General features: G+C 41.0%; 1 protein-coding gene across 2 annotated transcripts in view; it reads left to right on the forward strand.

Moving 5' to 3' along the window:
• Positions 1-13,479, forward strand: part of COL15A1 (collagen type XV alpha 1 chain) — a gene marked incomplete in the record, with an annotated part of 278,369 nt that overhangs the window by 184,204 nt on the left and 80,686 nt on the right. For both annotated transcript variants that reach the window (XM_034761429.1, XM_034761430.1), the window contains 4 exon segments: positions 1,851-1,913; positions 4,119-4,154; positions 4,662-4,796; positions 8,123-8,191. In XM_034761429.1, the coding sequence (XP_034617320.1) occupies positions 1,851-1,913; positions 4,119-4,154; positions 4,662-4,796; positions 8,123-8,191 (303 nt within the window).

A 13,479-nucleotide genomic window follows, 5' to 3' on the forward strand; every position in this document is an offset into this window, starting at 1 on the left:
CCGTTTCTTGACTGCCCCCCTCCAGAACCTCCCTGCCCCTTCTCCTGCCCCCTGGCCCCCTTACCCTGCTGCTCAGAACAGGGTGTTGGGCTCTGTGCGAGCTGGACGCGTGGCTGAGCTCCCCAGCACAACAAAACCCGGTCCCTGGCCCTGCACAACAAAACCCGGTCCCTGGCCCGGACCGGGCTGCAGGGGAGAGCTGCCCTTGTATCAGCACAAAGTGCTCTCGCTCCCGTTTTGCTACACTGCATGGCAGAAACTGCTCCCAGTTGCAAAAGGGGAGGGCTGCACTTTGTGCTGAGACACTTGCTCAGAATGCAGGGCGGATCCGGCTCCTCTACAGCTGCTCTGGAGTCCAGCCCGGGACTTTCCTGCAGCCCTCCCAGCCGCTCGGTCTGCTCTGCCGGGGGAGGGGGGAAATCCCGGACATTGTGAGTGCTTTACAAATTCCCCCCGGACGCTATTTTTAGTACAAAAAGGAGGACATGTCCGGGTAAATCCGGACGAATGGTAACCCTAACATCCCTGACACCAGGACAACCCCCTTGCCAAATTTCAAGTCCCAACTCCAAAACTTATAACCTTCAGTATAGGTGGCACTATTCTGGGCTGCCTATAATATGTTACATATTTGTGAAGACTAGAAGATGGAGGAGGAAATAGAATTTCAAGTCTAGGAAAGGTCTCATCGTGATCTGAGCACAGAGCAAGGGCCCCACAGATTGAGAGTTCCGGTCTGCCACTGTGTAGTTTTTAATTCTTTCCCTCTACTTGTGGGTCCTCCCTCCCCCGAATGATTTCCTTCATCATTCTCTATCTGGCTCTGTTTCTTTTTGAAACCTCTTTCCTTCTCTCTATTTTTTTATTCTTCCTCCCCCACTCCCATTTCCCATTCTGTATTCTGCTGTCTCTTCTGTGCTTGCCCATGTCTGACCCTTCTTTCTCCTTTACATTGTGTGGCTGAGTTTCCCCATTTTTTCCTGTTCTCTCTTGTTTCTCCTTTCCTCTCCCCACAGTTCTTCCTGTGTCTCAGTCCCATTCACAAGAGCCCCCAAATTCCCTTCCCCATTCTTCTTTTTTCCTTTCTCCAGGAGCCCCCTCCAGTTTCACTTAACAGGTATTGGGCCTGTCTGTGGGAGCAGACCCCCCAACAGTGGGGGTTGGGAACAGGGAAAAGGGCTAAGGGAAGCTCTACATTATATTGGCTAGAATGATCACTCCGCCAGCTGGAGATGGCTAGAGTGTTGCACACTCCAACCTCATTCTCTTCCACTGTGGCCACAGCCACGGTCCTCTCAGGAATGCTGCTTATCGTTTTTTTTCTGTCCAATTTCCTGTATTAAAAAAAAGTTTTAAATGGGCTTTTTACCAGTTCTGTGCCATCCAACGATTCCCTGACGTCAGGGGAATTCCTGAGTGCCCTGTTAGGGTGGCTCTCCACCCCGTTGGCACTGTCACTGTGGTGGAAAGGGGTAAGAGCTGGGATCCAGGATCTGGCCCGTGAAGTAGAGATGCCAACATTTCCAAGTAGACATGAGACCAGATCCTGCACTCCTCAAATACTTAAACCGCTTGCTGATTGCAAGAAAAGCAGAATCACGACCATAATAGCAAGCAATCTCAGTCCTTACATGAACGTTGTTTCTCATTAAGTATTAGTGTCACTCTTCAGTTGCATAAAGACCAACACGTCAGAAATGAAAACTCAGAAATACAAATCACTAGAGTAGAAGGTTACTAAGGCATATTAGAGTTTATTTTTTTAAGTTGTATTAGTTCAAATAAAGTCATTTGGGCAGGGTATTTTCTTTGTAATTGGGGCAGGTGCTTATATTTACTATCATTCGCAGGGGCCCCAAGGACATCCTGGACTTGATGGAATGGTTGGCCCTCCTGGAAAGAAAGGAGAAAAAGTAAGTTAAAAATCTAAGGTCCAAGTTCTGCATAAAATCTTTGTCACTTCTGAGCTGCGGGAAGCCCTGAATAGTTTACTGAATCCAGCTCCTAATGCTTGTTAAAACATCTCAAATGGCTGTTTGAACAACTTTATAATGTCCTGTTGTGTCCAGTCCTATTTTTTTCAATAGATAATATACAACAATTCCATGTAATTCATCCATAGAAAGGCAGAGTAATAATTGGGTTTATGCAAGTAAAGTACATGGGGCGGGTGAAATCCACCCCTCCAGCCAAGAATGGCCTATAGCTGAAGCACAGCTCCCTGCTGTGGATCTTCCACTGCATTTTTGTGGGGCGCTAGGGTCACTGGAACTACGAAATTGTGGATTCTATAGTCCATTCTCATCTTCTCCTTCTGCCCTGGCCTAGGTGAGGGCAGGTGTCAACCACCTATATGGTGCTAATGTTGCCTACATTTGCAATTTTGTCATGAGTGTTGCAGTATTTGGTGTTTTCTTAAAGCTTGTGCTACTGGAGTCAAGTGATTGCATGAGAATCTCTGTTTTCATTAAAATCAAGTAAGTTTCTGGCCCTTATTGTTGCAGAGAAAATCTGGAAAATGGGACCTAAGTACACCCTAAAGGCTCAAAAACAGAAGGCAAAGAAAAAGAACCCCAATGTTTTCTTTAAAAAATCTCAGGATATTTAAGCCAGTCTCATGATTTTGTTGAGGCTGATTCATGAGTTTTAAATACTTAGGGTTGGCAGTACTGTGGTACAAATGAGGTGCTTGGGCCCCCTCTGTGTGGCTATTCCAGTGATTCCCACACCGAGCCAACATGGACCAGAGAGAGTTAAAATAAGTTCCTTGTTCCAGAGCTCCAGGCTTGATCTTGTGTCCTTTGTAGTCAATGGCAAAGTTCCCGTTGCCTTCAGTAGGACAAGATCAGTTCCTATGGGAGGGTCCTGAGAAGAATAAAGATGCCTGGTTACAGTAAACTAAATTAACCTCCATCTCAGATTTTAGGGTGAAAGTCTGGAGGGGAGAGGGGTTAATTGGAAGAAAGCCATTTTCATTCAGAGCACATTCCTCAGAAAGAGGGATAAGGCCAGTTGTCTTGTCTTTCGGAGCCTATTTTCCACACTGTATGTATTTGATAAGAATTAAATTATAAATGAAGCACTCTGCACGCCGCAGTTGCTCAAAGAACAGTCAGTGCACAGCAGCACCATCAAGTCTGCCAAATCCATTCCCACCTGTCGAGAGTAGTTTTACTTGCTTCCTGTCGTTCCTTTTTCTAACAAATCATTCTTTAGTTGTCTGCTATTGTTTTATCATTGGGGCTTACTCTATCTGTTGAGGGCTCATATGGTCAAAATGTCCATTGTCTGTTTGTGTAGGAGCTATAGTATTTGGCCAACTATTATATGTATTGCTCTTAATTCAGTTAGTGTGAATGGAAAAAAAACAGCTGTTTTCATACTCTGGGTTTCTGGCTATTCTGTAAACTGAATAGAAAGAGAATGGCAAGGAAAAGAGATGGAGAGTGTGAGAGAGGCTTCAGTAAAAGGAGAGTGAGGTAGGAGAACAGATTGATGTCAATCCATTGTAGAGTACATAGGCAGGCTGACATTTGCAGTGTCTGACCTGTGCCATTCAGAGAACACCGAATACAGGAACTCTGCTTGTTTATTAAGGTTCCTATATCTCTTTCAAACAGAGATTTGTCACAGATTGAGTGTGTATAAGAAAATCAGGTTGCTAGATTACCACAGTGGAACCATAAAAACATCTGTAGCAATGTTAGCATTCTTTGACTGGGCCATACTTACAATTTGGTTGGGATCAAATCCTGCTCCCATTGCATTCAATGAGAATTTTCCCATTGACTTCAATGAGGTGAAGATTTCATCCTTGATATTTGATTCTGTGTGGGCCAAACCTCTAAAACCTGCTGCAATAATCAAAATACTAGATTGCTTCCTGTCTGCAAACCACACTGGAAGCGCTAGTCATTTGCAGATGTAACTACTCAACTGAAGGTTGGTTTTTTTAACCAGCAGCTTTAATGCTTATTATAAACCAGCATTATGACCTCAATAAATTCAACAACAAAGGTATTCACTGAAACCTGAATTAAGCAGAGCATATATCTGTGTTCTCTATACCTAAATCATTTAATCCTGTTCAATTAGCTGACACTGGTTTTATTTTACAGGGTGATCAAGGTCTTCCTGGTGCAGTTGGCCCAAAGGTAAAAGGATCAAGCTTTGTTTATTTTGAAGTATAGCATAACAACATCCTTCAGGTATAATGTGTCACACATAGTTTGGCATTGTATTCTGCCTATCAAAAGCTTCCTGAAAACAGTTGAAAGAAAGCCAAGATAAAGCAGATTAACAAAATGAATATTTGTAATATTTCAATATTTTTTTGCCTGGGGCTTGAGATTCAGGGGACCTGGGTTCTATTCCCAACTCTAGCTACTGACCTGCTTTGTTGGGACAAATGACTTCACCTCTCATTGTCTCCATTTCCCATTTATAAAACGCGGTGAACCCTACATCACAAGGATGTTGCAAATCTTAATTCAATAATTTTTGAAAAGTGCTTTGAGAACCTTGGGTGGAAGAAGTCCAGAAGATTATTATTCTGCAACCTAATTAAATCAGTGAACATAATTTTCAGTCAAACAAACCCTGTAATCACATCTATATGTTATAATTGTTAAGTAAAATCATTTGTTGCCCTTTTGCTTTAGGGAGATGCTGGAGATATTGGATCACCAGGCCCAGAAGGCCAGGCAGGTGCTGATGGGCAGCCTGGAAAGCCTGGACCTCAAGGACCACCTGGACCACCAGGGCCACCTGGCCCAGGCTATGGGTTTGGATTTGAGGTGCTCTTCTATTAAAAGGGTTAATTGTAGATGCAAAGTTATTGGCTTCAATGGAAGGACAGCATGCTCATTAACGCTTTTCCTGTCTATCTTTAAGACAAGTTTGATCATAAAGTTTCTCTTCAGGTTTACTTTATTTTCTCCCAATCTACAGATAAGTTGTTCACTGTTTTTATCTCAGTGGAACTTAGCCCTCACTTTGGCCGTAATTATTGTTCGTGGCTGATTGCTTTCTTTAAGTTACTTTTATACAAATATTCTGTGATCTTAATGCCAACAACAGAATTGTTGTTGTGCTATAAGATAAAACTCTTATCACACAGTTTTCACAACCGCTTTAGTAGTTTATTTTAGTGTGTAAATAATTTATAGAGTAGACTTAAAGATATGATGACAGCTGCTGTTGCACATTAAACCTGAGCTTCAGGTTCTGCTTTAACGCGCCAGTTTTCACATGCTATCATTTTAGAGGCCATAAGTTTGGTTTAGGCAGGTCAGTTATGTAAGCCTGAAAGACACAAAATGCAGAAATTTGGTAGTGACCTCATGCAGTGTAATCCTCAATAGGAACATTTTCTCACAAAACCAAACAAATGAAGTTTGAAAATTGAGACATTACATTTTATTTATGCATATAGTGCCTCTTCTGTTCTAAAATTTGAACTCACCTGGGGCTCAGTTCAGTCCTTTATCTGAAAACAGTTCATAGTGCAGAAAAATAGCTGAATCTCAGCACTGTGAGTGAAACATACTGAGATAAATTCTGTCTTCCCTTTCTGGCAGACTTGGGGTAGAGGATCTGGCTTTGGTAGGGTTTTAAACATCCATATTTTTGCTAAGGTTAAAAGGTTGGCATTTAACCTCCATCTATGCCCATGTATGGGTCACCCTCTCTCTCTCTGTTTGTGTTTTTCATCTACTGTTTGGCTGGTCAGTTCGAGAAAGGCTCTCTAGCTAATTTTTTTCTGTATGGGACATAATATATATCAGACCAGTAACCAAGATTAACTTTATGCGAGGAATAAACAGTGTTTGGCTGACAATTGCAAACATCTTATCCAGGATAGAGTGGGGACCTTTAGAACTTGCCAGTTTTGTCTGAGATATATAAATATGGTTTCCTCGGTGTTTGCATTGTTCCTTTATACTTCCCTATACTTACTCTAGGAAATACATAGAATATGTTAAATATGGAGGTTATATAACTGCCAGTGCTTATTCAAAGACAAATTCTGATACCCTTATTCACACCTTACTCCCCAAGTAATTCTGTTGAAGTCAATGGAACTATTCATGGACTAAGGTGCTACTAAACCAAAATAAAGATACCAGAATCTGGCCAGTAGATATCTCAAGTAATTCATTTGTTTTTAAGGAGCACCACTGTATTTGTTACCAGGGAACCACTTGGTTCAGGAGGGGATGAGGACAGTTAGGAGCCAGTTATGGCCAGCCATGGTCCAAACCCCAACATATGTCAGAGCCCCTAGGAGGGGCTCTGCCTTATGCCAGGTAACTAGGAACTCCAGCTAGGAACTAGGACCATCAACCCCTGGAGAGCTGGTGAAGGGTGGGGGTGCTCTGCCCCACCCCCACCATAGCCCCTGGGTAGTTGACATAGAAGCCAGCTTTGCCCCTCTAGCCCAGCTGAGAGGTCTCTTGTGCAGAGGGAATTTGCAGCTAGCCAATTAGGGCCAAATTTTGCCATTTTGCTCCCCTTAAGTCTGAGTGGTGTGAAGTTGCCAGAATTGCAGGAGATAATCAGGATCAGGGCCCCATTGCATTAGCACCATACCGAGGCGTAGGAGGGGCTGGTTCCAACAACATAAATTGGCCAGCCAGCTCTGAGCTGGAATAGCAGAACTGTATTTGTTTAATCATAAGCCAGGAAGATCAGGATGATTGTCCTTTCCCCATTTCTAGATGGAAATCCCATCTAGGAATAGACTTGCTGATCCTACATGATCATTTTGATTCCTGCTTCTGCCACCTGAAGACAATGCTGTGCCTGTTCTCAAGTTGGTATGCCAGTTTCATTAGGGCAATGCTAGCGTTTGGTTGGCAATCTGTTTATTGCCCTAAGCATGTCTCTTCTGCAAAGCATTGCTTTCAGCACTTGATAGCAGCTGTTATTAATTATGTGCCAAAGCTGAGCTGCACTGCGGAAAGAAAGAGACCGGGTTTGCTGGCCCTTGTGCTTGCCAAAAGAACAGTCTGTATTGCAGAAGGTACCTGGTAAACCTATTAAAAACACATGAGTGTCAAAAATGACAGTGTGTTATATAAAACAGGCATTAGGCACTCTCTTTGATGGAAAAATATTGCCACAAGGAGACCAATTAAAGCTCAACGGAGGCAAGGTGAAGGAACATGCAACACAAGTGCATTCACCTTGGGAAGTGAGCAAACAGCTAAACAGTTCAAAGCTTGTAATCACAACAGATATTTCATTTGGTATTTGATGCACTTTGACTTACAGTTTGTAGAAAGAAGGAAAAAGAGGCTCTGCAGCATTCAGCCTTACTTTTCTGCCCCGATGGTGTGGTGTGTAAGCGAGGTAGAAACAGCTTGAGAAAGAGTGTTGCAGCCTCCACTGTTGTAAAAGAATTGGCATGTATATAAAGAAAATGCACATTTCCCGGTAATAGAGATCTGCCCTCTGCTTGAGAGAGCCTTTCCCCATGTATGGACATTGCTGTTCTCAGCTCATGCTCATTTCAGTGATCCATGTGAATCGCCTTTTGCATCCACAGTAATTGCAGGCAGGAGCCCAATGTTCAATTGTGAGGGGAAGAAATAACTTTAGTTCTTGAATCACAATTAGGCTGCTTGGCAAAATGCCTCCAGAGCCTCCTTTGCCAGAACAGATATAAATGTTTAAGCAATTTAGCTTTGAAAAGTAATTACAGTACGCACAGCTATACAAAGCAGCATAATGCTATGAGATAGTTAAATGACAAAACACAAATCCTACACCAGAATTTAAAGTAGTACAAAGTACTCTTGAAAATGGAAAGTTACTTTCGCTCTGTTCTCCTGTTTTTTGAATGTGAAATAATGCAGAAGGTTGATAAACTGACAAATCTATCGCTCTGCGAGGTTCTCGATTGCCACAAAGGATCAAGGTGCTGTTCCCACATTTGAATATAGCTCACCTCTAATATTTAGCAGTGAACTGATAGAAACATGGTTTTGGAGAAGAATTTAAAGTATGTTTGGTTTTTCTTCAATGTCTTTGCTTTTTAAGATTCAAGAGGAAGTCCTGATATAAAATGGCTTTGAGTGTAAAATATAATGTTCTATGATTCTTTCCTCTTTCACTATAGGACATGGAAGGATCAGGGAGCATCAGTTTGTTGAGTGAACCCAGAATTCCAGGATCAAGAGGGCCAAATGTAAGATTTTTGGCTTGGTTTTTTATTTGGTTTTCAAAAAAAAAATCATTTGAAAATTACTCCTCCCATTTTATATTTAGTCTGTCTGGAAGACTGGAATACTTTGAGTATTTTAACTAGTCCATCTATATTATATTATTCTGAATTCATGCAGAGCCAGTCTATTCTTTCTGTCTTAAGAAAAATGTGTAGTAGAGGACCCAGAACTGTCTCACACAAGTGAAATCTGGAGTGATTCTACTGGTTTTGATTGAGTTGCTCTAGATTTATATTGTACTAAATTATTATCAGCATGTTGCCCAGGAAATCTGTATAGTTTTCATGTAATTTTTTTTATATTTGATTAGTTTAAATATTTTCTGATCTGTTACAGTTTTAAAAGTTTATAGGATAAAGTGCAGTTGTTGTTTTTTCTCTATCTCCTTATCTGCTCCTTCCTAAACATGAAGAAGAAGAAAAAAAAAAAACCACTTCTCCTTCCTCCCTTTTTTTCCTCTCCAGCCCCACCAATCAAGCTGTCTAGTTATGCAACCTTGATTTTTAAATTAACAAACTTTTAGGAGAAAGAATTATTGTGTAAAGGTCAGTGAAAGGGTCTGCTCAGTGTGTAGCAGCTGTCAAAATAAAAAAAATAACAACAAAACCTCCAAACAAACAAACAGTGTTAGGCTGTATAGATAATGAGAGAGGAAATAACACTGAAGATATTATAATGCCATTACTCAAATCTATCTGTGCCCACACTTAGAATACTTTTATCAGTTCTGGTCATCCTGTCTCAAAAAAGAAGTATTCAAAAGAAAGGGACAATGGATGGACAATAAAAAGGATTAGCGGCCAGGAGAAGGTTCTTCATGAGGAGAGATTGAAAAGATTGAGAGTGCTTAGTTTAGTGAGGAGATGAATAAGAGTGTACATGACAGTGAAGTATACAAAATAACGAGAAGGTAAATATACCCAGTTTCATAATTCAAGGTTAAGGGGATAGTCAGTGAAGTTGAAAGGCAACATAATTAAAACAGAGAAGAAAATAATCATTTTACACAATGTATAGCCGACCTGTGGAACTCACTGCCACAAGAGTAAAGTCAAAATCTTGTCAGGATTCAGAGTGATTGGACAGTTATACAGATAATAAAAACATCTCTAGTTACATTAGCTAGGATACAATTCTTTTTTAGAATGAATGTGACACTTTTATGTATCCTGGCATAAGCCAACCTGCGACTGATTTCCCCTATGGGTAGTTTATTTCACAACTGTACACTAATGTGTTTCTTGCACCTTCTGAAACATCTGGAACTGTTCACTGTCTGTAACAGGATACTGAACTAGACAGAGCACTGCTCTGGGCTGGAATGGCAATTTCTATGTTCTTCTTCTAACTCCCCATGTATCTCCTATAATTTAGCTTTTACCCCCTGTCAAGGCTGCTTCCCCACTTTGAACTTTAGGGTACAAATGTGGGGACCTGCATGAAAACTTCTAAGCTTAACTACCAGCTTAGATCTGGTCCGCTGCCACCATCCCAAAGCTAATTCCCTTCCCTGAGTAGCCTTGAGAGACTCTCTACCAATTCCCTGGTGAATACAGATCCAAACCCCTTGGATCTTAAAACAAGGAGAAATTAACCATCCCTCTCCTTTCTCCCACCAACTCCTGGTGGATCAAGATCCAAACCCCTTGGATCTTAAAACAAGGAGAAATTAACCATCCTTCCTCCCACCAACTCCTGGTGGATCAAGATCCAAATCCCTTGGATCTAAAAACAAGGAAAAATCAATCAGGTTCTTAAAAAGAAGGCTTTTAATTAAAGAAAAAGGTAAAAATCCTCTCTGTAAAATCAGGATGGAAAAATAACTTTACAGGATAATCAAGCTCAGAGGACCCCCCTCTAGCCTTAGGTTCAAAGTACAGCAAACAGAGATAAACACTCTAGCAAAAGGTACATTTACAAGTTGAGAAAACAAAGATAAACTAACACACCTTGCCTGGCTGTTTACTTACAAGTTTGAAATAGGAGAGACTTGTTCAGAAAGATTTGGAGAACCTGGATTGATGTCCGGTCCCTCTCAGTCCCAAGAGCGAACAACTTCCCAAAACAAAGAGCACAAACAAAAGCCTTCCCCCCACCAAGATTTGAAAGTATCTTGTCCCCTTATTGGTTCTTTGGGTCAGGTGTCAGCCAGGTTACCTGAGCTTCTTAACCCTTTACAGGGAAAAGGATTTTGGAGTCTCTGGCCAGGAGGGGTTTTATAGTACTGTACACAGGACAGCTGTTACCCTTCCCTTTATAGTTATGACACCCTCTCTATTCCATTTAAATTGGTTTTATAGAGGTCTCTAATGACCAGCTGCTGATTGTCTAAAAGCCTCTTCTTCTGTCTTATACTCCTTTATCCTTTTCACTCTGCAGTCTTTGACATTGTAGGCTCTTCAGTATCCATGGTCACTGTCACTCTCTGCCTACTCTGACCACTTCTTGTTCATAATCTCCAAGATACAAACTCAGGGAGTTTGTGAAAACTCTTCTGCTCCCTCCTCCATACCCCACAGGCTGGATTCCTTTATTTTCCAAAATTGCTTTCCTGAATTCTAATACTTTTTTGCTGTTGTGTTCTGTAAACTATATGAATTCAAAATGAACAATTAAGTGAAATTGACACAAATTCACTGTTTCACTAATGTTCAGAAGCAGACTCAGACATGCATTCCATAGTGAAATGAAAGTAAGTCCTTAAAAGTGCAATTCAGTGCCCCACCATATACGGTACCTCAACTATAATTGGCAGACCTGTGAAACACCCCAGTTGGAATGACACACTGGGTTAATGTTCTAGCCTTTCACTGTCAGAGACCTAGCTATAAATTCTGAGTTTTAGGTCACGTAGAATAATTAATTAGGGCATTTGTTTATATCACGAAGCCAGCATATGTTTGGGCACAATAGGATGTTTCTGCTTAAAAACTGTTGAAGATTGGAAGAGTAGGGGATATTGCAGGTAGGGACTGAAGTGGATTGACAATGCCGCACATACCTGCCCTCCCTGTGCTTGGCTTCACAGCTGTGTTAGTTGCTCAGTTTCATGAGCATTGCAGCAGTAAAAACAAACACAGGACCTAGCGGTTATGTAGGCTTTTTCCCATTCTGATGTAAGCTGTAGAGTTCTGCACAGAGTTCAAATCACGGGCAGTTGGGTTTTTTTGGCATATTTGAGCCAGATTCACTCTGCCTAGAGCAGGAAAGTACCAGATGTAGTCAGGGCTGGAGCATGGTACTGTTTCCTCCATCACCCTCCCTAGAATTTTTGCCAGTCTGGGCAACTCTAAAATCCATCAGGGACTCCATGGGAGTGCTCTTAGTGGGGGTGCACTGAATCAGTGTGTTCCCAGCCACCTTGGTCATGCCTTCATTATAGCAGTGCCACCCACTATTAACGCTGTGCTACCTGGTGGAGGGCAGGTTTCTGCCATTTCCCACCATCACAACTGCCCTCTTTGCAGACTTTGCTCCTGTGCGTTCCCTCCATTCGAAGCCAGCATAACTTTGGGGGAAGGGACCTGCCATCGTGAGCTACTTGCATCCTATAAAACCTCTAGAGGTTTCTGCCTGTGTTAAAAATAAGATTGTCTGCTTCTAAGAGGATTTTAATTAAAACCAGCTATTAGGAGGTACTTTGGGTTTGTTTGTACTGCATCTGTTCTGTCACAATTTCTTTAGATGTGATTGTAATTTCTCAAAGAGACACTGAACAAAAGATTAATATTACCATTTTGTGTGTAATTTATAGCAATAATGATAAAACAGTGACAAGCTGCTGTATAGTTTATATAAACCTTTAATTCAACCTTGTATTAAGAAATTGGTAGTTCTGTTTAAAGCAGTGGTGCCAAGCCTATTTGGTGAAGAGGGCTGAATTCTGTTTTTAATTATAGTCTGTGGACTGGGCTATAATTTTAGGGCTCTCTACTCTTCCCCCCCCACGCCCACAATTAAGGGTAGAATATGGCTTTTATGTAGTAATTAAATATATAATTAGGGCTGTCGATTAATCACAGCTAACTCACACAATTATCTAAAAATAATTATTCTGGATTAATTTTTTAAATTGCAATTAATCACAGTTTTAATCGCACTGTTAAACAATAGAATACCAATTGAAATTTATTATATATTTTGGATGTTTTTCTACATTTTCATATATACTCTATTCTGTGTTGTAACTGAAATCAAAATGTATATTATTTTTATTACAAATATTTGCACTGTGAAAGTGATAAACAAAAGAAATAGTATTTTTCAATTCACCTCATACAAGTACTGTAGTGCAATCTCTTTGTCGTGAAAGTGCAATTTACAAATGTAGATTTTTTTTGTTACATAACTGCACTCAAAAACAAAATAATGTAAAACTTCAGAGCCTACAAGTCTGCTCAGTCCTATTTCTTGTTCAGCCAATTGTTATGACAAACACATTTGTTTACATTTACAGGAGATAATGCTGCCCGCTTCATATTTACAGTGTTACTAGAAAGTTAGAAACAGGCATTTGCATGGCACTTTTGTAGCCGGCATTGCAAGGTATTTATGTGCCAGATATGCTAAACATTCGTATGCCCCTTCATGCTTCGGCCACCATTCCAGAGGACATGCTTCCATGCTGATGAGGCTCGTTAAAAAAAATGTGTTAACTAAATTTGTGACTGTACTCTTTTGGGGGGAAGGGAGGGATAGAACTGTATGTCTCCTGTTCTGTTTTACCGGCATTTTGCCATATATTTCATGTTATAGCAGTCTCGGATGATGGCCCAGCACATGTTGTTCATTTTAAAAACACTTTCACTGCAGATATGACAAAATGCAAAGAAGGTACCAATGTGAGATTTCTAAAGATAGTTACAGCACTTGACCCAAGGTTTAAGAATCTGAAGTGCCTTCCAAAATCTGAGAGGGATGAGGTGCGGAGCATGCTTTCAGAAGTCTTAAAAGAGCAATACTCTGATGCAGAAACTACAGAACCCGAACCACCACCACCACCAAAAAAAAAAAAATCAACCTTCTGCTGGTGGCATCTGACTCAAATAATGAAAATGAACATGTGTCGGTTCACACTGCTTTAGATTGTTATCGAGCAGAACCTGTTAGCAGCATGGATGCATGTTCCCCGGAGCAGTGATTGAAGCATGAAGGGACATATGAATCTTTAGGGCATCTGGCATGTAAATATCTTGCGACGCCAGCTACAATAGTGCCATGCAAATGCCTATTCTCACTTTCAGGTGATATT

This window comes from Trachemys scripta, chromosome 2, assembly GCF_013100865.1.
Source record: "Trachemys scripta elegans isolate TJP31775 chromosome 2, CAS_Tse_1.0, whole genome shotgun sequence".
Taxonomy (NCBI): Eukaryota; Metazoa; Chordata; order Testudines; family Emydidae; genus Trachemys; species Trachemys scripta.